This window comes from Siphateles boraxobius, unplaced genomic scaffold (genome assembly GCF_051911475.1).
Source record: "Siphateles boraxobius isolate OS27281-9 unplaced genomic scaffold, OSU_SipBor_1 1, whole genome shotgun sequence".
Taxonomy (NCBI): domain Eukaryota; kingdom Metazoa; phylum Chordata; class Actinopteri; order Cypriniformes; family Leuciscidae; genus Siphateles; species Siphateles boraxobius.
In genome coordinates, this window is record NW_027508699.1 from 32,603,575 (window position 1) to 32,628,774 (window position 25,200).

Consider the following 25,200-nt stretch of genomic DNA (forward strand, 5'->3'; position numbering starts at 1 on the left):
TTTGACAGATTTATTTTGTTTAAATGTCAAATTGTTAATATGATTGTTTTGGTGACGTTTTGTTGTCTTCTAGGTCATCCATCTTTATATATATATTTTCCCAATTTTAATAGTGCCATCACAGGATTCCATTCTTGACAAAGATGAGGAACACAAGTCACATAAGACCTCTCTTCTGTGGCTTGAAGCAAGCACAGAAATGTGAATTCAGTGACAGAGTTTCTGAGAACTTCTACTATCACCTACACTTAAGTCATATATAACAGAAATGTTTTTTACATAATCTTAACGCAGGTGCAGTTGATTTTTTTTTTTTAATTAACTAAATCATCAATTTTTTTCTTCTTCTTTTTTTATGTAGATGATTGACTTTCCAAAATGACCGTGAACAACAGAGGTGTCATACTACAGGCCAAGATGCAGTAATCATGTTTCATAGATATTTCATCATGCTCATGGCATTCTCACGTGGCGGCAGATGTTCAGGTGACCTTGGTAACGTGTGGCATTGTTTGCACACCATACAGAATTTCACCTCAAGATGGCACCAAGTAACTGCTGAACTCAGCATAAGAAGTCAAGGACGCCCAAATCTGTTGTGCGTTAAAATGCAGGTCTAGTATTTCAATGTGATATTTGTTCCCTAAAAAGATTCAACGAAAATATATGCAGATTAGTTTGGAGGGTGAAAATAGTGTAAAACGTGAAATGTTAAGCAATCACAGACTTCAACATTGGCAGTATTGCTACAGAGAAGATGTTAGCAATATATATAAGAAGATGTTATATATATAGCTGTTTTTTAATATATATATATATATATATATTAAAAAACAGCTATATATGAAAAAAAATTGTTGTACATATAAGTTTCTCTTTACAAATTCACACACATTTATTATTTTATTACATTTTTTATTGTAAATATTTCTAAAGAAATAAAGAAATATGTTAATATCAGTATTACAATATTGTGTAGCAATAGTCTGAGCTGTAATATAAATTTACATGGGTGTAATAATTAACTTAATTTCTGATGTAATTATTTATCTCTATATGATGTGATATATGATGTGAATAATAATACATTTATAAATAAAATATTTGTAAATAAATGACATTAAAAAAGAATGACCTTTCTTAACTGGCTGAAGTTTCAAACTGCCTAATAATTAAGCACTTTTACTTAGTAAAAATACAAAAATAGACCATGCCTATGTGAAAGACACAGGACAAACGGACCATTAACCACTAGATGGTGCCATGGAATTAAACAACACGATTGTTGTGTTCTTAATGAAAGGGGTATAGATATCATGATACAGACCATATACAAACTGGACTTTAGTTCCGTTGTCATTTCGTTGACATGTTTGATAGTCTAAAAGCACTTACTCCAGCATGTTCACTATGATGCACAAGACACCTCTGGAAGATTGCGTGAATGCTTTCACTAAACAGTGTTGTTTAATTTATGTAGCTATCGCCTTAGAGTACAGTCTGTCATTCATTCAAACCCGTAGAGGTGTGTCAAAATAAAAACAAGCTGGTAATCTCAAAGCTATTTACCTTCTGCTGTTCGTACCCTTGCGTTTGGGTAGGACACTAATACAAGCCTTCAGTTTGGCAACTGAAACAGCAATTATCTAAATCAGCCCTCACCACTTCTCTCCTGCTCGTCTTCTCCTTCCTAAACCTCCCAAATGACACATTGACGGCACGAGAAGACCATGCCATCAGCATTAAGCTGGAAATGACATGACTGGCATCTGCAGCTCCCATAATCACGGGAGATATGATGGATGCATATTACTGCCGCTCAAAAGAGGCGGGCAACCCGCATTCAAGAATGGCAATTACAGTTTTCCCCCAAGAAAATCACCCAGATGGAGCCAAAATATGCAAAAATTGTGTAACCATTAACACTTCTCTTCTGAATTTTGTCTGAAATGGGCATTACAATATAGTGGGGCGTGCAGCTCCGTTTTAAATGCTTCAGAGTCATTCCGCAGTGCCGAATGAGGTCATGGCTGTCGCTTAAAATGCTGTTTTGATGCTTATGTGGCTCATTCTTTGCCGATGTTTGTGTAATGAAGCTTGCGATGACATTATAAGTGGTGTGTGTGAGCAAGACTAGCAGTAACTGAGCGATGCCAAGGTTGGGGGTTGTGTTGTGCTCTTTTCAAGGGCTTGAAAGAGCGTGTGGTTTTTTTTTTTTTAGATATGTTGTCTTCCAGGTCAGGAAGTCCTCGCTAGTAGCTCGAGTCAAGGTCCACGAGGCCTCGCAAATCTACCAAAGTGCCAAATATAAAATCTTTTTATGAGCTCAGTCAGGTAAAGTATCAGGGCTTTTTCTCATTGGCAAGCGGTTTTATGGAGATGCTAAGTGCTTTATCAGAAAGCATTTGCACCGACTCCCTGTAAGTGCCTTCTTTCGTGGAGTAATTGGCAAGTTTTCTGTAAATTAGATTTATGGACTTTTATGGAGTAAATTACATTTAAAGAGTGGCATTCAATAATGCCCATGATATGATATAGTTAGATCGTGCCTCTCCCACGGCAGTATGTCTTTAAGAAGATATATCACGTTTAGTTTTATTTTACATGGCTTTAGAACGTATCACTTATGAGCCGACAACTCTTACCGCTACCCACAACAAAACCGCTACTAAGTGCAGGGATGAAAACATATATTGCTGTTATTTATAAATATATAACCATTAGACCTTTCTGAGTGTCTGCAAATCCACCAAGCTCTTATCCCAAATTGGTTCAGAATCCCATAACCTCCAGTGCCCCACGCAGCTTGTTAGGCTTCTATCGTCATAGGCAAACACCTCTAGAGCCCCTACCTGACTATTACCCTCGAAGTCTCTGGAGAGCTGGGCTGCTTTTTAAGATGGATTTTAAAAAGCAATGAGTACATCCTGCGGGACATCGGGCCACATGACTCAAATGATTAATTGTACATCTGGGCTGTGTTCCACTCATCATGCCCCCTTGAGCTCGCTCTAGAGTACCTGTTTACTGCCTGTGGCACGACCCTGTAAAACTTCAGAGTCCTTTTCTTTAATCTTTTCCTTGCTGTCTTCGCTCTTTTTTTCTCTCTCATGTCTTATGAAGAGACCCTTTTTAACCTGTCGTGGCACATCAAATAAGACGTGCATTAATGATCAATAATCTGCCCTTTGCCTCCCAAGTCATTGTGCATCTACAAGTGGTTAGATATGTTATTAATATTTCACTAAACCCATTCAACAACCGTATTTTTGTATGGAGCATTTGATCAATGTTGTATACACTCTTAAAAATAAAGTTTTTTATTGGCAGCGATGGTTCCGTGAAGAAGATTTTAACATCCGTGGAACTTTTGCATTCCACAAAAGTTTATTTATTTTTTTTGTGGTAAAAGGTTTTTGAGATTATTGAAAAGTTATTTGTGGGACCCAAAATTGTTCTTCTATGGTTCTTCACCCTTTTAGAACCTTATTTTTTCAAAGTGTATGGGTAAAAAAAACAGAAAAAAAACTTTACTATGCAATTACATGATGCCCTCAAAGAAATAGGTATGCACAATATATTGATTTTTAACCAATATTAGAGTTTTATTTATTCATTTATTTATTTATTGGATGTTTAATTGTGCATGCTCATTTACCATATTCGTTTACACTTAACTTAAAGGGATAGTCACCATCAAGTTGTTCCAAACCTGTCTAAAGAAAGATGTTCTGAAGAATGTTTGTAACCAAACAGTTGATGGGCACCATTGACTTCCATAGTCTTTTTTTCTTTTTTTTCATACTATGTAAGTCAATGGTGCCCCACAACCTGTTTTATTACCGATATTCTTCAAAATATCTTTTTTGTGTGTTCAACAGAAGAAAAAAAAATCATACAGGTTTGGAACAATTTGAGTGCCAGTAAAATATGACCATTTTATTTTGTCAAATCACTATGATATAATTTAATAAAGCTGTTATATGTGATCTTTCAAATAAATTTGTCATAGTGCACAAGCTATTTGGCCCAAATTTATCATACTTTTATGGTGCTTTTATGTCCATGCAATTTTGATTCTTGACAACTCCAGTCCCTTTGCTTGTAAAGGAGCTATCTCCGTAAAATGATTTGTAAAAGAGTACCTTCTTCAGAATTTATTGTTTTGTTTTCCATGGAGACTGGATTATGGGTTAGGAATGACATGATGGTGAGTAACAAATAATAAAATTTTCCTTTTGAGTGAACTATTATATGAAAAGCATCTGTGAAAAGTTGGTTCTCTCTAGCTATAGGGAAATAGTCGCATCTGTTATTCGTACTGTGCATTAAAAGGTTGTGATGCCTACATTTACAAGCATTTAAATAAAATATATATATTTTGTTTTATTTTCATTTATTTTGATCAAGCAATAAAGCAGGCAATACACTGAATTTTGTCTAAATGAGATGGAATTTCTATAGTGATCATGGCTATATCAATTCATCAAATGATGGAGAAGAGCATGCTAAGCAGGAATATCCAGCAGTGGTGAGGTGATGCTGCACTGCCCCAGTAAAGTATGCTAGATCACGGTTGACCTCTGACCTGATTTGCAGGTGTTTACCTGAATTCCTTTAGTGAATTGTCCGTGTAAATAAAAAATGCTATCAGTGTGCACGATTCATTCTTGGGAAATTCTCCAAAGACAAAAGAACTACCTTTTTATTTTTTACGGTCGTATTTTTCTTGGTCACTGTACTTTCTGTTATGTTTTTTTTTTTTTTTTCTGGCATAGTGCACCATGCGAAGACAGCACATCTTTACTATAGAGAACTTCTTTCTGAAACTATCATTTGTATTTATCGGTGAGTAAACGTTTAAATCCTTTTGAGTCAAAAAATGCTTTTTATGTTATGAGGAATAGCTTAAATGTGTTTGTTGTCTAGAAGCAACATTGTCCCACAGCGAAATGGATGAGGTGAAGTAGACAGGGCTGCAGTCGTTTTAGAATTGTATTTTTAAGTATCATTCTGTTGGTTAGTTATGCTCATGTTTAGTGTAATATACATGTGTAAAATAATGTAATTATTCTCTATTTTAACACTTTTAGTAATTTTACATCACTCTTTGTCACTAAAAATGTTAAAATAACTACAATCCTTTTTTAATTAATTAATTAATTAATTAATTTTCTTTGTAGTCCAGGTAAGGTTCCCTCCCAATTATTAAGCTTTTTTGAATTTTGCCTTCACTTCTAGTTATGTTCCTTTTTTATACAAGAAAACAGAATAAAACTTTTTTTTTAACTATAAATCGCTTTCATTTTATGTGCAATAGAGGGCTAAAGGAATGGTTTACTCAAAAATAAAAGTTTCGGTTTCACTTTATTTTGATGGTCCCTTTAACACATTCTGTTGTCATGTCATTGCAAACCAGTACGATCAGTCGGACTTGTAAATAAATCATTCCTTTTTTGTGAACCAAATTAACTGATTCATTGAACATATTTGACTTCGAAGAATGCTTCAATCACAAAACGGACATTACTACTGCTGTAATCAACAAATTGAAATGAATAAATGTCAATATTTCCAGGGAGTATACTGCATTTGCACCAATTTTACATACCTTTATAATGCTTTTTATGTCCTGTTTGATTCTTTACAGCTCTAGTCCTATTGTAATTCCATGGAAGGAAGCGACTTTCGTAAAAAAAAAATAAAAAAAAAATAGTATTGGCTGTCCTACAGGTTAAGAGCATCATGAGGGTGAGTTTAAAAAAAAAAGACAAAATTTGGTTATACTTTGTTTTAAAGAGCCATTGTTAGAGTGTAATTATATATTTAAGTACTGAGTAATATTAATAACGACATATACTTACTAAAGGGCTAGGGTAGGATTAGGTGTTTGGTTGAGGGTTAGTTGCATTTCATTTGCATAATTTACTGTTATTTAATGTAACATGACACAAAGACACTAAAATATGGTGGGTTACACTTTATTTTAAGGTGTCTTTGTTACACTGTAATTATACATTTAAGGTTTGAGTAATATTAAGTAACTGAATGTACTTAAAGGGTAACTTAACACTAAAAAAACTTTTTTTAGTTAATGATCTGTAAGAATGGAGCTTCATAAAGGCTTTTCATTGATTCTAGCAATTTTTTTGACATTTGGGTTTAAAGTGTTTTAATTCTACAATATATGGTTTAAAAACGTCTGAGTGCTGCCCTCTTCAGGTTGAACGGTGGCTACTGCAGTTGAATTTTCCTATTGGTGGTTGCGGTGGTTCGTGACGCAGCGGTTGTTTGTGATGTAGGCAGATTCCATACAAAGAGATGCATCTCAGGTGCACGCCCCCCTCCGCTGGGCTCTGCCCACTTTTCCAGCATTTTTCAAATATTGCCAGTGGGTGGAGTCAGGCTCTGACCAGGGGTTTAGTTACCCTTTAATATAGGGTTAGGATTAGGGTTAGTAGCATGTAATTATGCATAATTTGTAGTTATTACTATAGTAACTGCATTTAACATATGTAATAATGACACTGTAAAATTAATTGTAATTGCAAAAATTCAATTACGTGTTACCCAAAACTGTAATTTTTAATTGACTGAACTGTTATGAAAATCATTGAAAGTTCTGTGAGAAGCTGGGTCTCTTTAAAATAGTAAAATAGTCGCATTCAGCAGAAGAATCGCATTTAATGCTGCAAAGTCCAAAAGAAAAGAAGAAAATAGCAGAGCTGAGTCTCAGAGCCTGTAGCCTCGAGAAGAAATACCAGCTGCGAATGTTAAACGCTGATGCAACAGTTTTAAGACGCACGCAGTATCAAAGAGATACATGACAATCGATCTCTTTTTAGCCTGCTGGGTCACCATCACACACCTGCTGTTTCACGCGCGTTCATTGACGTGACTTTGATCAGAAGGCTGACGCTACTGAATCAGGTGTCAGCGGAGAAAAGGTGTTCACATATTTCTGTCCTTGCTGACTTAACAAGTTACAGTAGAACTCTAAAATGGCCTCCGGTAATAAGAAACCTACATCAAATCTAATCCTCCCATCAGCTTACTGAGTTTGGGATCCGTGCTGTAATTGACAGCTTATTGAAGACGGTTGTCGCTCCGCCAGAAGTTAACTCTCAGACCGCCAGCAAGACATAAATGAAACGACTTTCATGTGTTATTCTTTATGATGTACGTCTAGTTTACGATGCCACATGAGAAAAAAAAAAGACAATATACAAGCGTGTTAGTGTCATCTCTCTGATCGGTCTCTTTCATCGGAATGATGGATGTGTGTGAGCATCTTTCATGCCATGTTGCTGCAGCAACCATGCGGTGTCACTCTGGACTGGAGGCGTTTCCCACAGTTCATTGCAGTCCATGGGTCATTGGTCTCTCCAAATAGCTCTCTGTATGACGCCCGGTCCCCTACTCAGTCTAAATGCTGTGATTAAACTGTTTCCACCACAACAAAAAAGTCAAGCCTCGCGTCAAGCTTCACCCCGTTGGTGGTGAATATGCGTAGAAATCAAAAAGTCGTGACTTTGACAGACATTTCCATGCTGTAGCAATCTAATGGAAGCGTTGTGCCTTGCACTTTTCTCTTTTGATTGAAGAATTAATGACGGCTCCACATGTGTTTTAGAGGCTTTTAATGTGACACTGTCTGCTGCTCAATATCATTAAGGCTCATTTGAAACGTTATCGAAGACAAATGATCTCAATTAGATTGAAAATTTAGTATGGCAGAACTTTCCCTGTTGTCATTATGTTAAAATGGTCTCCGGTCGTATTCAGGCAGTAGACTGTTTGATGATTAGGGCTTCATGAGAAATAGACACGGTCTACGTGAGCGGAGAGCAACATTCTTACATCCATTATAAGCACATTACCTCGAAGCGCTGTGGAAAAATGCCCGCACCTCTTTTGAAAGATAAGGGCATGAGGAGGAGGAGGAGAGGATCTGGCTTGGTCATTTCAGATTTTAATGACACATTTTTGGCAGTGGGTTGCCCGGTAGCTTCAGACTCTTCTTAGATCATCAGGAAGGGGTAATCTGCAGTGACAGCTCGACTGGTCTCGGTTCACCTTGACCTCAGGTTTAATTTACAGATATAGTTGTATCAGGTCGCTGTGTGCCCTATTAACAGTGCAAAATACAGTTCAACAACACAGCCGGACACACCAACAAACCCTCCAGGTGTGACTGTCCTTCTGTGACTCATTGGTCATATTCAGATGTCGTGCGAGGGTCACGCATGCTGTGATTTTTAATTCGGATACATGGCTGCTGCAGTATCCAATTACTTCCTCGTTACAAATGGTCTACTTTTCGCAGTATTAAAATGGAGAATTATTTGGCTGGCGAATTAAATCTGCATTGATATTTGAATTAATATTACATCGTCAGATTACAATGGCATCATTCGATTTGATTAAATGGCCTCCATTAGTGTGCATGTTTTTTTAAGCCTTCTTCCCTTTTCACTGGTTAAGAACCACACCGATACATTCAATTCAGAGATGTACAATGGGGTTAATAGTTAGTAGATAAGGCTCAATGATTGTATTAATGAGTTAGAGATCTCACAGAGGGATACTGGGGATGGGGAGACCGAGGCATGTTCTCACTTTTTACTTAAGGTACATGTATATCCATCCATTGCGGAATTGAAATGAATATATGTTGTAATTGTAACAATCTTTATTTTATGTAAACTGCAAGAAACATTATATTTATTTATGATACGTGCATATGTGTACTTGCATATGTGAACACAAAGTAAGATTTAAAACCCTTCATTTTGGAATTTGATCTATTACAATGAGACCGTATATTTCATTATGTTTATCCTTCAGGCGTTTCTCTGATTGATCTGCATGCTGTACGTGAGAGAATATGTGGGAGAGAGATGATATTCTATACAATAGATAAGTGGCTCCTTCAGTGGAATGGCTAGATTTTGCATTTGCTGTAACGCTCAACGTTCAGCTTTGACTGCTGGGAGATTATGTTTTTTTAGAGACTGCAGAAACAAGAACCCTTCTGAGCTAAAATGGAAGTCTGCATGGTAGCTTTGCAGAGAAAATATCTCCACAAATTGCAGGTCAGGAGCTATTGATCAAATGAAAAGTGGATCTCATTTAGTGATATCCACACTTTTGATGCATTACTGTAAGTAGAGTGAGGGTAGATTTACATTGTCGGCTCAGATTGAGTTGTGGAGTGAGTGTTGGAGGAAAATGATTATCCCCTCTTCTGCCTCACAGTGAAATCTATATATGTGAGATGGCCAGTGTTTTGCAGTAGTAAAAATATGCCTCTACACACCTGCACAAAAGAAATCTCAGCTGAACCGCACCTCAATCCATGGATATTTTAAAGGGTCCATCATTTAATATAAAAATACAACAGTGACCAAAGGACCAAAAGTAAGGTTACTATATATGTGTTCTGCATTGGACATAAAAAGGCTACACACCCGTTAAAAAAGCTGTTTTTTGTAATGTAATAACACAAGGATAAATCATGTCAGATCTTTTACACGTGTAATGTAAATTTACAACCTATGCAATGCCACTAAAAAACAGTGACACATTTCCAAGAAAAAAAAAAAAATCCTCAAATAACTTAACTGCATAAGTGTGCACAGCCCTGAACTAATAGTTGAATGCATATGATCCGCTCTGTGCTATCTTGTCACTGAAGCTGTGGCAGTTCGCATAAAAACGTGAAACCAGACTTTATTCGACCCAATAGAAAGCATATTTACACTGTCGCTATCCCATGTATATAGTGCACTATCTGCCATTCAATGTGTAGAAAATAGTAAATGTGTGTTTATTTATATTTATAATTAAATGTTCGAAATTAAAATACAAAACCAATAATAAAATAATTATATAAACTTTATTTTTGTTGTTTTATTATTTAAATTTGTATTATTTATTTCATGGTTTTATTATTTTATTCAGTTTTGAAGTGAGCACACCTGAGTTCAAAAGGTTATTTTATATGTAAAAAACTTTGGAATAGGAACGTTTTTGTGTTACGGTTAAAAGAAAATTGCTGTTTTGAACCTATCAAGGATTGGTCCATGAGCAATTACCATTTTGCCCTTGATCAAGGCGTCTAACCTGCGGGTGCTTCAGGGGTCTGTCCGTGTAATTAGTCTACTGTAATTCACTTTGGAGAAAAGCAACTGCTAACGGCATGCTGTTTATTTACCTAGTAACTATAAATCTAAACATGATATTCAATATTGCCTACTTTTAATTACATATCAAATGAAAAGGCACAAAAGTGGATGTGCATTTTGGGAATATTGAGGTTGCTTGCTGTTTAGCAGACAAATTTCATCCATGGTGACTTACAGAACACTAATTTGAGGGACTGTCTCTGTGGAGTGTTGTAGGGTTAAGTGCCTTGCTCAAGGGCGCAGTGGCATGGCAGGACTGTGATGTTTCTGGGTCACCCTACTTGAGGCTGAACACACAAAGCTACATTTGTTTGGTAGTGTTAGTCTTAGCCATTACAATCACCACCCTTACATGTACTAATCTAGATTAACCCTTTGATTTTAATACCCTCGTGAACATGATTATTTGTAGCTGAACCGAGATCAACCTTCATACGCTACAATGCATTGGCGGCTTCTAATGCAACGGCAAAAACAGTCACACTGTTCTTCAAGTTTGTAGCTTGATGTTATTTAATTCAAGTAATGCATTTCCTAACAAACTTTTCTGCCTTTTAAGCAATTTCCATTTTATTTGAAGTGAGGGTTGAGAGTGTAGTTCCACCAAGAGGGGATTGGGGGAGGTGAACACTGAACAATGTTTTAGCATGGAAAGATAAAAGGTTCCACCAAACGTATGACTCGGTAACTTGTGCAGGCACAAGCAAAATGTCTTCATTCGTACTTCTGCCTCTCTCAGCAGTTTAACGTTCTCCTAGTCTTCACAATTACTTTGTCACGTGCAACTGTGGGATATCATGTCTTTTGTCTTTTAATGAGTTCTTTTTTTTGTGCGTGTTGTTTTTTTCTTCAGATTTGTTTTGTTGTGAAGTTACCTACAGAAATACTATGGACCTGGGAGCTGCGTATAGAAACAGATTAGTTCTTTGCATCTTCTATCCCTATAATAGACAGTGACAGTGTGCAGATGGAGTAAATTTTTTTTTTTTTTTTCATTTTCAGTACCAATTTCTATATACACTGGGAGCTGCTGCCTATCATTGGAAGTGAAGGTCACAAATTGTACAGTTCCTCCAAAGGAAGGCGGAAAATGAGAAATGCTGTGGCATTAAGAAAAGACTGTAATAGTTAAATTGTCAAAAGAACGATTATTATTATTGAGCTATTCAAGGTCAGGATGGAAAAGAGGGCAGCACCAGTCCTAATAGATGCTTATTTCTCCGTTAACCTTACCCATGTAATAGCGGTCTAGAGTTAATGAAATAAAATGTCAATTATACTCTACCTCAGGTTGGCCATGACCGCAACCAAAGGCCTTTACACTTGAATGAGAACAGACATGCTGCGGTGCTGCCTGTGGACAAACTAATATCCGAATAACAACATCACATTTTTTTTTTTAATAATCTATGTATCGTGCTCATATCCTGAATGAAAAAAAAAAAAACCTTGGTTTGAAGAAACACTTCATTTAGACTATACAGCCACAGACTGCAGATACATTTTTGATAATTAGTATGTGTCGTAATCCATCAAACCCTTAATTAAATGCAGCAGGCCATATTGACACTGCAGTACATTTAACATATGCCTTTATAACTTTAAACTATCATTAGCTGAGTTCGAATGACAGCCCTTCTATTGGTTAATTAGTTAATGACTTCAGTTTTTCGTCATTTTTTATCGCTGTGCTGTTAGGTTTATTTAAGGGGATGATTCAAGAGAGGTAACTTTTCTGTATGTAGGATTGCATTAGTATTCATAGGTATTTGTATGTAAGTTGTTGTTGTACGCAAACTTGTCAACCGTGGCTGAAGATTCCAGTTCTGGCTATTTAAATATGAAGATTTGTACAGAATATTCATAATTAAAGCTGTCAATACACAAAAAGTGTATGTATGAGACGTTTCATTTGATGCTTCAACTTCAACCGAATACAGATTAGATGACCCAAGCGTAACTGTATTATATAAAAAATAGCAGCTATTGTACGTATTTCAGTTAACTTTTATTAAATGTATGTTGTTGCATGTAAGAAATATAGATAGATATATAGATAGATAGATAGATAGATAGATAGATAGATAGATAGATAGATAGATAGATAGATAACTAGTGAGGACATTTTATTGGTCACTAGTTAAGACATGTTTTGGATGATTAATAATTATTTGTATGTATAGAAATAGGGGTAGGGGTAGCTTTAGGCGATAGAAAATATCATTAACCTGATATGAAATCAATGGAAGTCTACGCAATGGCCTCACTAATAGTGTGTGTGTGTGTGTGTGTGTGTGTGTGTGTGTGTGTGCACTCGCAAATGTTTGTCCAACAATATACATTACAAATTGTTTAATCCAATGCAGCTTCAAATTAAGAGCAAACATGGAGAGAAAAGATTTTAAAAACTTTATTATCAAAACAAGTATAAAAATATAAATACTGTATAAAACAATGCGACAGCATTCAAACAACATGAACAGAATGACTGATATTCTACAAGTACACAATTCATTGTACAGCTCTAACTCTATGTTCTGAAATGAATCCACAGTATGACAGAACCCATATAAACCTTCCACAGGAAAACTGCCTCATAAACAGAGATATCAAGTAGTTTACATAATGATCATACTTGTAAAACATATTATACACATACTGCACCTATTTTAGACGTGGTCTGCAATAAAAGCTAAGCTTTTTTGAATGTTTATTTTTGTGTTTTTTTTAGCCGTAAACATCGATAGTGTAGAAAGCTACTATCACTCACCTTGGTTATAAAACACATTGTCCACACCATTGATTACAACAAATCCCTAATCTTAAAAGGCATCTTTACTGATTCTTTTGAAGGAGGAAACAAGAAAGAGAGAGAGAGGCTGAGAGAAAGAGAGAGAGATAGAGAGAGAGACACCAGAAGTGGAAGAATACAAAGTTAAAGTAGACGAAGAGGTTAAAGAGAAGAGAGAATGTCTATGTGAAGAAGAGTTCCAAGTAGTTGATCGCAATGTTCAAGACTTCATTGATTCGTCAATATGCGTAACACAGCAGAGAACAGAGGGAGATTCAGTGTGTATGTTAATTTAGTGCTCTGAGATATATTTAAGTGTGCTGTGTTGCATATCCGCTTTAAGTCTCTCTCTGGGACTCCTGCCCTATATACATATCCGCCAGTTTTTTGAACTGTGGACCCCAGTGACTCAGATACTCAAACTCCTGGTCGCCTTCGGTGACGGCTGATTCCAGAGAACTCAGAGACTCCGCCAAAGAGCCGTTACCTTCGTAGGCGTAGGTGGCCAAGGAGTCATAAGGGGGCGCTGTGGGATCCGAGTCGTTTTCTTGCAGCCGTCCGTTGATAAAGTCTCTCACATCCGTGTTGTCTTTGATGGGAGACGTGCGGCGGAAGGGGAACAGCATTTCAGGCATTATGTCCCGGCGGAGCTTGTTGGTATCAATGACCTCGGGGTTCCGCAGAGTTCCGATGTCAAAGGCTTGTGTGTCCTCCTCTCCGCCGCCCTCGTCGTTGTAGCTGACCACGTTGTCCCTGACGTCTTCTTTTGAGATGATCAGGGGCTCCTTTTTCTTTTGTCGCCGCAGGGCCGCAAACAATACTACAATCACTATGGAGACAGAGGCAGACGGACAGAATGATATCATCAGCATGGTGCAAATCAAGCTGAACAAAGCTCTGTGATAGTCATGCTTTCTGAATGTCACTGAGACACCTGACACTAGAGCAGTGCTTCCTACAGGTTCGGCAGGATCATTTGTCTTAATATGCCACTTTTAACACATGTTATTGTTTTTATTTCATTTAAATGTAAAAACTATGTATGGTCCCACTTTATATTAAGTGGCTTTAAGTGCTATGTACCTACATTGAAGCTAATAATTTGATACAATGGACGTATTGTGTACATGTTTTTAAGTTGTACTTATATTTTAAAAAATAGCTGCATGTAATTACAGCTGTACTTAATGTATTTAATTACATTTGTAATTACACTGTTGACCCTTCCCTTACACCTTAACCTACCCTTAAAACTACTAATACCACTTCACCTGACCCTAATCTTACCAGTATCACAGTAATTCATATAAGCCTTTTGCTTTATTGCGTTATCAAGCTAATGATGTGTTGCTAATGTTATATAAACCATGTTCCCGTTCACCATCTCAGAGTCAGACAGCTGCCTTCTAAAAATCTAAATCCTTAGAAACGCTTTGAACAACTTACGCAAGTGGAGAAAGGCATAATTCAACATAACATTGTTATATACATCATATAAATAATTAACTCGCTATATTGCTAAATATACCCGATTTTTCATTCAAGCAGAAAAATATAACAGTGTAACCTTGCTTCTCTTGAGACCCCCTGCATCGCAGTTTATTATATGCTAAAGCCCCGCCCCCCTAGTGACATACTTGGCTACAAAATATTTGTGATGTAGAGAACAACTGCGATTTCACACCTTGTTTTTGAGACTGTCTTTGGTTCACTGCAGTTTTAAAGAGAGAATACTCAGCCATGGTGTTGACTTTTGAATGTGTTTGTCTTAAAGCATATTAAAAACAACACATAGACACATAAACAACAATAACAACTTGATTTTCACAACAGGCGGTCTTTAAAAGTTTTCAGGGTGAAGGACATTCTCATTCTAGCGAGTATTTGTTTGGATAATAATGTTGAGTACTTTAAAAAAAATGGCTTTGAATCAGTATTCACTCACAAATTGCTAGTTAATTGCATAAAAATTAACAGAAACGGCACGTAACACTGAATAAACATGACATTTTGAAAGGCTGAAATAGGTATTTACAGCTTTAAAAAATATGTTTTTTTGTACAGTGCAGGATGAGGAATAAATGTTTTTGGTTAAATTAAAAAAGAAGATACTTTTAGTTAGTTGCTTGTACTTGAGCTAGATAAGCTACTTGAAATAAGTAACAGTTTCAAAGTAGTTTTTCAATCATTCAGTTGGAACTGCATGCTCACAACTAAAAAACACACAAGCAAAACCAATTTAGTTTGCTTGTGGCATTGTAAACCCATACGAAGTACAATATCTAAAGCAACACGCAAGATACACAGTTCACCAAAGAATGAGACCTTATGATTAAGTTTAGTTAATTCAATCAGCGACATCCCAGACAATCGATGCCTAGGACAATGAAAGTCTCACAGTCACCGAAAACAGAAACACTGAGTCAGCTAAAAAAAGCAGACAAACTAGTTTGTGGCTGCTCAGAGAAACGTATAGAGAAAGCGTGCATAATCTCAAACACTGCAGCAAGAAGAATCAGAATCAGAAAGAGCTTTATTGCCAAGTGTGCTTGCACACACAAGGAATGGTACTGAGGCTTCCAGTGCACATATACAAATACAGATACAACAAGTAATAGTAATACAAATAGTAATACAAATTCTACAAATAAAATTATAAAAAAATATGAAAATACTATAAAATGACTGCCGAAGAAAGTACTGCCTAAGAAAGGACTGCCGAAGAATCACAGACTGTTCTTGGATGGCTAAAGCAGACAAGCCCGATAAGAACCCAGTGAGCATCGCACAGCACTACAGACAGAGCTTCGCTGAAGGAGTGTGTTTCAAAAGGTTTCATGCGCTTAAGGTACTCATGAATACAGAAGAGAGAGACGCACCGTAATGCAGATAAAAACTTAGTACTGCCTGGAGAAATCACCTTTCAAAATTGTGTAATATGTAAAAAAGACATTGCGTTATTCTCTTGCTTTTTTTTAGGAAGTGCATTGAGAGATGATGATAGCAATAATAATATATAAAAATGTATTATAATAATAAAATAAATAATAACAATAATAATTGAATGCATCATTTTTTGAAGGTTCCAGAGGGCACATACGTAAAGTACAGCATTAAGACTTTTTTTGTATCATTATTTTTTATGAGGATGTGCATGGAGTGATGATGATGATGAGAATAATCATAATAATTAAAAATATTATAACAATATAATAAAATAAATAACAATGATAATTGAATAAAAAAAATAATAATTATAAAAAATAACTACAACTAATAATAATCATACTTTTATTTAATATTTTTTTTTTTTTTTGTATATGAAAAGTCTCCTGGGATGAGATGCATATTTTTGTTGATATTTTTATTATTATTTAATAATTCATAATTCACAGAGTTATTATTTAATAATCCAATCGATTTTATTTCACAAATTAGGTGAAACATAATCAAACATAATTTAGTGAAACAAATTCAATTGAAATTAGATTCATAGCATGTTAAACTGCAGTTCAATATTTCTTTGACTGGGATTCTGTTATTTTTTTTTATTTTTTTTTATTTTTTGTCAAAACAATTAATTTACATATAATATTTGATTTAGTACTTTCTTTCTTTTTTCCCAAGGAAAAAAAAATTATGTATTTTATAAATCGTGCAAAAAATCAGACGACTGTTTAAGGCACGGGTTTTTGTGCTGAAATGCCACATGCAAAAGTGCTACAACTGTTTGGAGAAATCTTAACAAGATGTTCATATGTTGAGCTATAGAGATGAGAAGAGGGAATTATGGTCCTAAAAAGGGAACAGGTGCTGTAGTTTGCAGCTTGTTTTTCCTGTTCAGTGGCTTCTCTCTCCTCCCAGCAGGTAATCGGAGAGCTCGCCCCTGCCTCCCACTCAGGTGTTAATTATGAAGAAGGAACGGTGGGGGGCAACATGCTGTGTTCTGCCCAGCCTGGGGGCCTGTGGTGTGTGCTGGGCTCATTCTGTGATCTGGAAGGGAAACACTGGTAAAAGAGTGTGGGCTGGATGCGGATATTTCTCGCTCTGGCCGCGTAAACCGGCTACTTCTTCTAAGAGTGTATTTTCTTGGGTTTGCGTTAGCCAGCTCATCAGAAAAAGATCCAACAAACAGAATGTAAAATGAGGGGCAAGTGGAGAGCAAGAGCCTGAGAACAAAAGAGAAAGAGAATAGCAGAAGGACGCAATAGTTTATTCTGTAACAGCTCTGTCCTCAGTAACCTGTCCACTCAGAGCCAGCAAACGGGTTTAGGGGAAGATACTGCAAATGGACAAGGATAACGGGAAAAATATCCATATCAAGTTTGCCCAGAGAGGATCAGTGGTGGACTAGATGGTGCCTGTGCAGGGGAACAACAGAATATGAGATGGCAGAAGTGGTTGAACACACGGCACACAATTGTCTGTGTTGTGTAAAACGTATACATATCATTTGGGGGGGGGGAGTTTAAAGGGGTCATGTTCTTAATTTTCACTTATAATGTTAGTCAAGGTTTATTGCACCATATTTTGTTATTATTTTGAATTCAACATGCAGTTTTACTGTACTTACTGACCCTTTAAAGTCAGCATGAATTATATATATGCACAGCTCGTGTTGGATCGATACACCTGGAATATTTTAGTTTACTTTTTATGGAAACATTTTTCAATTAGGTTTCTTAAATCAGTAACATTAGTGACTTTATGACTTAACATTATAACATTATGACTTCTGAATATGGGTGTTGATGTGTAAACATGAATGTTAAAATGTTAATGCATTTCGTCGCTGTCCGAGGAAAACCGCGTATGTCCATTTTGCCGATTTTGAGATCTTTCGACGGATAGAATGTCCAGGTTCATTTCCGTATACAGTATGCTTCACATTATCTAAATGACCAATGAAAAGTTGTGAAATCATGTCATCTGATTTTCACGTATATACATTTGGTGTCAAAGCTGTCAATCACGCCGCGTATCTCCCACCCTGTGGAGGCATCTCGCCGGTCTCGTGAAGTTTCATCTTAAGCGCCTCTGGAAGCTCAGCATTGGATAGCCGAATAACACTGTGAGGTAAAGTATCAGCAAACGTTTGTTTTTGACAACTGTTCTCAAGTTTATTATATATTCACAGAATTACGGTAGGACTGTGCAAACAAGGTATCAGTCTAGCATTGCCATGTCAGTGTATTGATTCATTGTCCCTTCATAGTTTGCAAGAGACATTTAATAAACTGAGCATATTTAATAAACTGAGACGTAGGCTATTTAATAAACTGAGCGTATTTAATAAACTATGATGTAGGCTATTTAATAAACTGAGCGTAGCCTATTCATTGTCAATATGAAACGCGACTTGGTCATTCTAATGAATGATCGGAAGAACGCGTATCGACCACCGTTACTGTAAAATATACACGTATGTCCATTTAAACTCGATTTTGGTCAAATGTGGATTATATCGTTACACTGGCAAGAATATGGTTACATTTAAAGATGCCGTACCAAGTATGCAACTGCTTTTGAAATTACAGTGTTTTTTTCACTTCCTGAAAAGTAACCGTTTTGGACATACGTGAGTTTCATCGGGCAGCGATGATTTACTTGTTAGTACCGTGACTTTGGTAATGTAAATGTAACTGTAAAGTTTACTACTTTCAACTACTTATGAGTTATGAGTAGCTTGTACAGTAGTAGTAGTAGTAGTATTGTTTTAAAATATAAGTGCAATGTAAAAACAACATAAGTGCAAACCAGCTTTAATGCACAGCAAAAATAAAAGAAAAACAATACTTTGGATGCTGTGGTGAATACTGGTTTAAAAACTCAGGCACCATGACTTAAACGTAATAAAACAATAAATTATGAAGCATTTGAGCTGTCTTCATGAAGTTTGGTCGTTTTAAGCACATCTTGCTGCTTTGCTTTCCATCATTAGTGAAGCAAAATCAGAAACTTAAAAGTTAGACCCATCATTGCATACTGTATGTCATGTATTCAATATGTCAGAGAAACACAGTGTCAAAGTTAAATGTGTTAGAACTTTGAGCACAGCGTTAAAACACTTGACCGGCACACAGCATAGCTGAAATACTGGGAAAGACGTTGGAGTAACAGCTTTTTGAATATGTTTACTTACAGCATTGCTGTTTTATTCCAAAATAGATGGTACATCTTAAATTTGTATAAACCACTTTGGCCAGCATAAATATTACATAGTTAAGTCTACCTGAAGTCCTTTAAAATATTTCGTTTTTTTCCCATTCAAACAGAGGCAGATAGAGACAAATGCTGAATGATGACGGATTGCCTCAGGTTAGACTGGAGACTTGAGAGATGCACTCACCAGCAGTTTCAACAATTACTTATTGATGGATGTTTTAACTTAAGCACAACATTTTTTTTCCTTTTCTCTACAGAAACAACACAGCCACATGCTGTTCAGAACCGACTGCGCTTTCATACCGCATTACCTTGCACAAGTGGTGTTTTAGGATGTCAAGATGTAGCATGCGACCTACTTAAACCTCAGAAGAACATAAAGGCCTTTTTGCCAATTGCATACATTTAATAAAGAAAGCTATTTTTCCACACCGCTGCACTTTCTGAGAAAAGCAAAGAAAGAGAGGGAGAGCACCTACAGTAATGTCTTAATGGGGTGCCCTACTTTTTTATTGTCTGTAGGAAATATTTGGAGAAAATTCTAAATAAAAATGAATAAATGAAAAATAAACATCACAAGAAGGATGCTGCATGGCCCACACTGTGCTGCATCATCAGAAGAGCAGGACAAGAGGTCAGGATACTTTATGTTCTGCTCCCCAGACGCATTGCTGAGATGTTAAGTGTTTATTTTTGGTCCATGTCCTCAGGGCAGATGTGTTTTATCTTTAGTGTAGTTTTGAGATGGTGATTAAATATAAGAGCATTTACTGCATTGAACAAGCACTGTTGGTGTAGAAAAATCTATCTATCTATCTATCTATCTATCTATCTATCTATCTATCTATCTATCTATCTATCTATCTATCTATCTATCTATCTATCTATCTATCTATCTATCTATCTATCTATCTATCTATAGCCCCTTTCAACACAGCGCGTTGATCCTGGGAAATTGCCAGAACACCTTCTGTGTGAACGCAAATACGACCCGGGATTGATGCCGGGATCGATCCCGGGTTGGGGACCTAGTAACATTGCCGTGTTCAGTCCCGGAACGCGCGCTGTGTGAACAAAAGCCGTAATCAATGCCGTGTCGTAACGATGGTGCTGAATCCGGGATCGTTCGCCAGCGTGAAATGGTACGTAATGCGCTAGTTTGTGATCGAATCAGAGACAAAAATGCACAAGCGTGGTTTGCAGAAATCGCAGCTCATAAACAAACTATAGACGCTGCTGAGACATTACATGTCGCATTGATGTCACGTGTCTTTACGGGAATTTTACGGGTTGTGTGTGAACGCACTCTCTGATTCCAGGAAAATCACTGGCAGTGTGAATAAACCAAAGTCAAACGAACCCGGGTCAAATCCCATGTCAATCTATCCGTGTATTTTCCGGAATCTCTGTGTGAAAGGGCTATCTATCTGTCTGTCTGTCTGTCTGTGTCTACCAGAGGTGGAAAGTAACGAATTACATTTACTCGCGTTACGTATTTGAGTCGGTTTTTTTGTGTACTTCTACTTTTTTAAGTAGTTTTTAAAATCTGCAATTTTACTTTTACTTAAGTACGTTTTGTTTGAAGTATTGTACTTCGCTACATTTGAAATCATATCCGATACTGAGTAAAAAATAATAATACAAGGGAGAAAAAAAAAATCACACTCCGGAAACTACTGCATTGATTGAAGGGCGGGAGAACAAACACGCAAAAAAGGTGACGCAGACCCAGCTGAAGCTGAAAGCGAAGCGCCCTCGAATTTTTATGAAGCGAATTATGGCCAGTATGGAAATACTTTGGATGTAAAAAAGTGTGGTTGACCTCGAGGATAGATATCCAATTTGCAAAAAATGTGGACACAAAGTGGCTGCAAAAGGAGGATACATAGGACACCATCCCTCCTGCAGATAAAGGTATGTCCCGATTATAAAGTAAGGCCGAATGATTTACGTGATGCAGAGGGAATCCCGGAATCCAGTCATGAAAATGGAATTTGCATAACGCAGAAGACGTCACGTAAAACACGCAAAATGATGGAAGGATGAATACATGGAAAGTAGAACTGTCAATAAATCCAATCGTGACATGGTCTGTGAATATTTAAGCGAAAAATACTGCTTTGTAAATATATAACCTGCTTGTTCTGCGTTTCTGTGAATCGGTGTGAAAGAGCTGCTCCGCTTTGTCTACTACATACTCAAGTATGCGTGGTGTTTTCAGGGTCTCACAAACAATTTGAGTACATGATGAATACATGAACATTTCCAGAGCTGCTCTGAGAGAACGCCTATTGAGCATTTTCATCATTTTATTTGAGAAAACCATTGTCAAACAGGCTTACACTTTGAAACAGGTCTTCACTACAACCTGTCAAAATAAAAGTTTGGTTTAACTAGGAGAAATTATGACAGAAATATATTACTATTGGAGGCATACAATAGAAAGTACTTCTCAAAATAAGAATAATAACAACAACAATAATAATACAATTTATTTAAACATTAATTAAGGCATATATTTTTTTGTCCATGGTTTAATTTAGTAAATCTGTTTTTTGCAGCTCTTCCCCAAAAAAATAAAAGGACACAAGTTTAAATTTTCATTTGATTGCCACCATTTTTGATAATATATTTGGATTAAATCATAAAAAGAAACATTCATTTTCTGAATAAAATACATTTCATAAGACTATATTATTCTTAATCTTTTATTATAAATTATTAATGTTAAAAATGAGTTGTTAATCTAATTCATTATCAATTTATGAATTGAATTGATTAGACATGTTCTAATGAAATTTTAATACACAAAACAAACAAATGGTTTCAAGTTTGTTATAATAAAAGCATTTGTTAAATTTAACTGATGATAATAATAATAACCATGATTTAATAATACCGTTTATTTAATAATTGATTAATACTGTAAACTGTGATATTTTCTGAGACGTTATCATACTGTAAAAATATCATACCATTACAACCCTACACGGGAGAGTCCCCCCACCCCACCCACTGTTCACCCACCCCCCACTGTTAAAAAAGAAACTCAGTAACTTTTACTTGAGTACATTTTAAATGAGCTACTTTTTACTTGAGTAGATTTTTAGACCGGTAATTTTACTTGTACTTAAGTAAAATTTCATTGACGTAGTAGTACTTTTCCTCGAGTAGAATATTTTATTACACTTCCACCTCTGGTGTCTACATTATCCATCCATCCACTTTTGACCTTTACATATTGAAACTTATTGTGAAGCGTTAAAATAACTTCGGACTGGTGTGTCAAATTAAATAAAAAATCTTTGGATTTTAAAATACCCTTTAGAAACTATGTGCCAAATTTACTAACAGCTTGCGCCAGAGAAAAAAATACATAAAAAAATTACAAAAGATACAGTGTGAAACATTAGCCCTGGAAAGGTGTGGACCAGGTTTTTTTTTTTTTTTTGTGGCTGACCTTATTGCATATGCATGATGAGAGTATTTAAAGAGAAGAGCATGTCTTAAACCAGGCACTAATTTGCCCTGCTCTTGGTATATTGTGTTGATCATTGTGGAAATTATCCTGCTGTGTCTGTGTTCTTTGATTTGCACGTCGTCAGTAGATCACGCAAAGAACTTCACACTCCATCATCGCTTGTATGGGATTGCGCTCTCACGCTTATTTGCCCTGTTTAGTAAATCTAGCCCTAAGATTGGTAAACAAAGACTGTGATAAACCGGCCAGTTCTGATAGAGGTTTGCACTTTGCAGATCCACAAGAACGTGTAGAACATATTGTGTTGCCACTTCTAAAGTCCACAGCCAATCACAACACTGTGCCAAAGTACAGTCTCCAACTCATCAGAAGGTGATTAAAGTGCCTTCTGAGTAAACAAACCCTGTTCTGAGTGCAACCCAGAGATGTAGGACTCAATCACAGAAACATCCCATTTATGACCTGAAGTGGTAAGACATAACAACAGAAGCAGCTTTAACACATTTCTCTCATCTCTGTTTGAGCCATTTTGATTGCACTGCAGAGCCACAGTACTTTTTGGTGGATTTGTTCTATGGTATTACATCAGTGCATAGTTTGGCAATAGATGATAAATATTTATATAGTCTATGAAATTCTTTTGAGAAAGTGCACTGTATATGATGAGGTGTCATATCACACATTAGAGTAAACAAAAATGATGCTAGTACAGGTTCAGGGTGGCTTAAAATAGGGCCGGATTAACCATATGGGCGATTGGGCATCTGCCCAGGGGCACCCTGTTCAGAGAGGCACCATGCAGGGCCGAATTGATGTTTTTAAATAGCTAAGCATGTCCCAATCATGTATATTTACAGGAATTCAACACTTACTGAGTAGTATTAAAATGCAGAGTAAGATGGCCACCAGGGCTCCGGTGCTGAGTCCCGCTGAGAGCAGCAGGGCTTCAGTGCTGCACGTCTGCACATTCCCACGGCGGTCGCAGGCGCAGACACGGACAGTCAGCGTGCTGGTACTGCTCTGGATGGGGTAATCGTTGTCTGAGATGACGACAGGCAGCAGGTATGAGTTCATCTCTCTTCTGTTGAAACCGCCCCGGCGGGTCAGTATCCGCGCTGTGTTGTCTACGAGACAAGGATATCAAGATTAAGAGAGAGTAACCGAGGTTCTGTGAGATGGACGGTGTTGTTTGCAAAACTTTAATATTGAGTTGTATTTTTAGCTAGCAGTTTAATTGTTGCATCATTGGCATCATGATTAATAATATATTAAATACACTAAAACACCATTTAGAGTTTGCTTAAGTGACAGCAATGCAGGTCTGCGACTAATTGACCAGCATCATAGATGTGCATCTTTAGTGTTCTATACCTTATTCTGAGACTGTTATCAAACACAAACATTTTCTCAATAATGAAGAGTTTTATCTAATTTAAAGGTAATGTGTTTCTGTGCCTCTAGTGGCACTATATAAATAACTATTCTAACTAATTCTTACTTTTTTCACATGTGTGACTTCATATATCACAAGTGCAACTTTATTTCTCACAATGGTGACTATTTCTCCTAATTGTGGCTTTGTGTTTTGCATATGTGAGTTCATTTCTAACAATATACTTACATTTTTTACACGAGTTTACACAAGTTTACACAATGTATATTTTTTTGCAAATAATTTCAACTTGTATTGATGATTGAATCACATTTGTTTGAAACAGAAATCTTTTGTAACATTTGAAATGTCTTTACCATCACTTTTGATTAAATTAATGTGGCATGCTGAACACAAGTATTAATTTCTTTTGAAATAAAAATATTACCCACACTTTTGAACGTGTGTATCCACAATGTGACTTTATTATTATTATTATTATTATTATTATTTATTTATATATTATACTTATGTATTATTTAAAATGTATTTAAAGTTATATTTGAAAAAAATACATAAATAAATAAATATAATATTTTTATAACAGTTTGAGTTATATTTTACACTGTATTTTTTTATTTTGAAACATCATGCATTTACATATATTTTTTATTTTTTTTTATTCTAATGCAAAAATAGGCTCCCATTGAATTACCTTCATTGTCGAAGATGGTGAAGTTTGGATTGATGGTACTTAGACTGAAAACAAACTTGTGCCCGACAAGAGGTTCATCAGTGTCCACAGCACTTATGGTCTGGATGAGCTGGAAACATAATAAGCCAAGATTATTCACTTCATTCTAACTTAAAATAGAACTGTGTAGAATAACAAAGCCATCCTAATCATAAATGTAGCACTGAAGCTCTATAGAACAGTGGAAGAAACAAAGCAAGCAGAGGCGTCCAGTAAAATATTTCCGTGAAACAATGAATAAACATGAAAAAGCAGCATACCTGACCGGCTCTGACATTCTCACAGACAAAGGTCTCGTAGAACATGGCGAATTCAGGCGCATTGTCATTCACGTCTCGCACTTTGATAAACACCGGCACTCTGGTTTGCAGGGCAGAACCTAGACGCCAATGATTAATGCGTTTCAGCAATTCTGGAAGATATTCAGTTTGCATTCAAGAGGTCTAATTT

At 36.3% G+C, this 25,200-nt stretch overlaps 1 protein-coding gene and 1 long non-coding RNA gene across 4 annotated transcripts in view; one reads left to right on the forward strand and one right to left on the reverse strand.

Moving 5' to 3' along the window:
• Window positions 1–19,802, forward strand: part of LOC143741051 (uncharacterized) — a 43,917-nt gene extending 24,115 nt beyond the window's left edge. Inside the window, exons 2-4 of one of the 2 annotated variants that reach the window (XR_013204935.1) lie at window positions 362–614; window positions 19,254–19,296; window positions 19,401–19,802. This is a non-coding gene — a long non-coding RNA (uncharacterized LOC143741051). The remainder of the gene's footprint in view (window positions 1–361; window positions 615–19,253; window positions 19,297–19,400) is intronic. The other variant, XR_013204936.1, reaches the window with a different exon arrangement.
• The window catches only part of LOC143741038 (cadherin-10-like), a 53,375-nt gene continuing 40,757 nt past the window's right edge, over window positions 12,583–25,200 (reverse strand). For both annotated transcript variants that reach the window (XM_077233291.1, XM_077233300.1), the window contains exons 9-12: window positions 25,011–25,129; window positions 24,712–24,820; window positions 23,497–23,748; window positions 12,583–13,807 (exon numbers count right to left, since the gene is read on the reverse strand). In XM_077233291.1, the coding sequence (XP_077089406.1) occupies window positions 13,317–13,807; window positions 23,497–23,748; window positions 24,712–24,820; window positions 25,011–25,129 (971 nt within the window). In that variant the 3' untranslated portion in view covers window positions 12,583–13,316. The remainder of the gene's footprint in view (window positions 13,808–23,496; window positions 23,749–24,711; window positions 24,821–25,010; window positions 25,130–25,200) is intronic.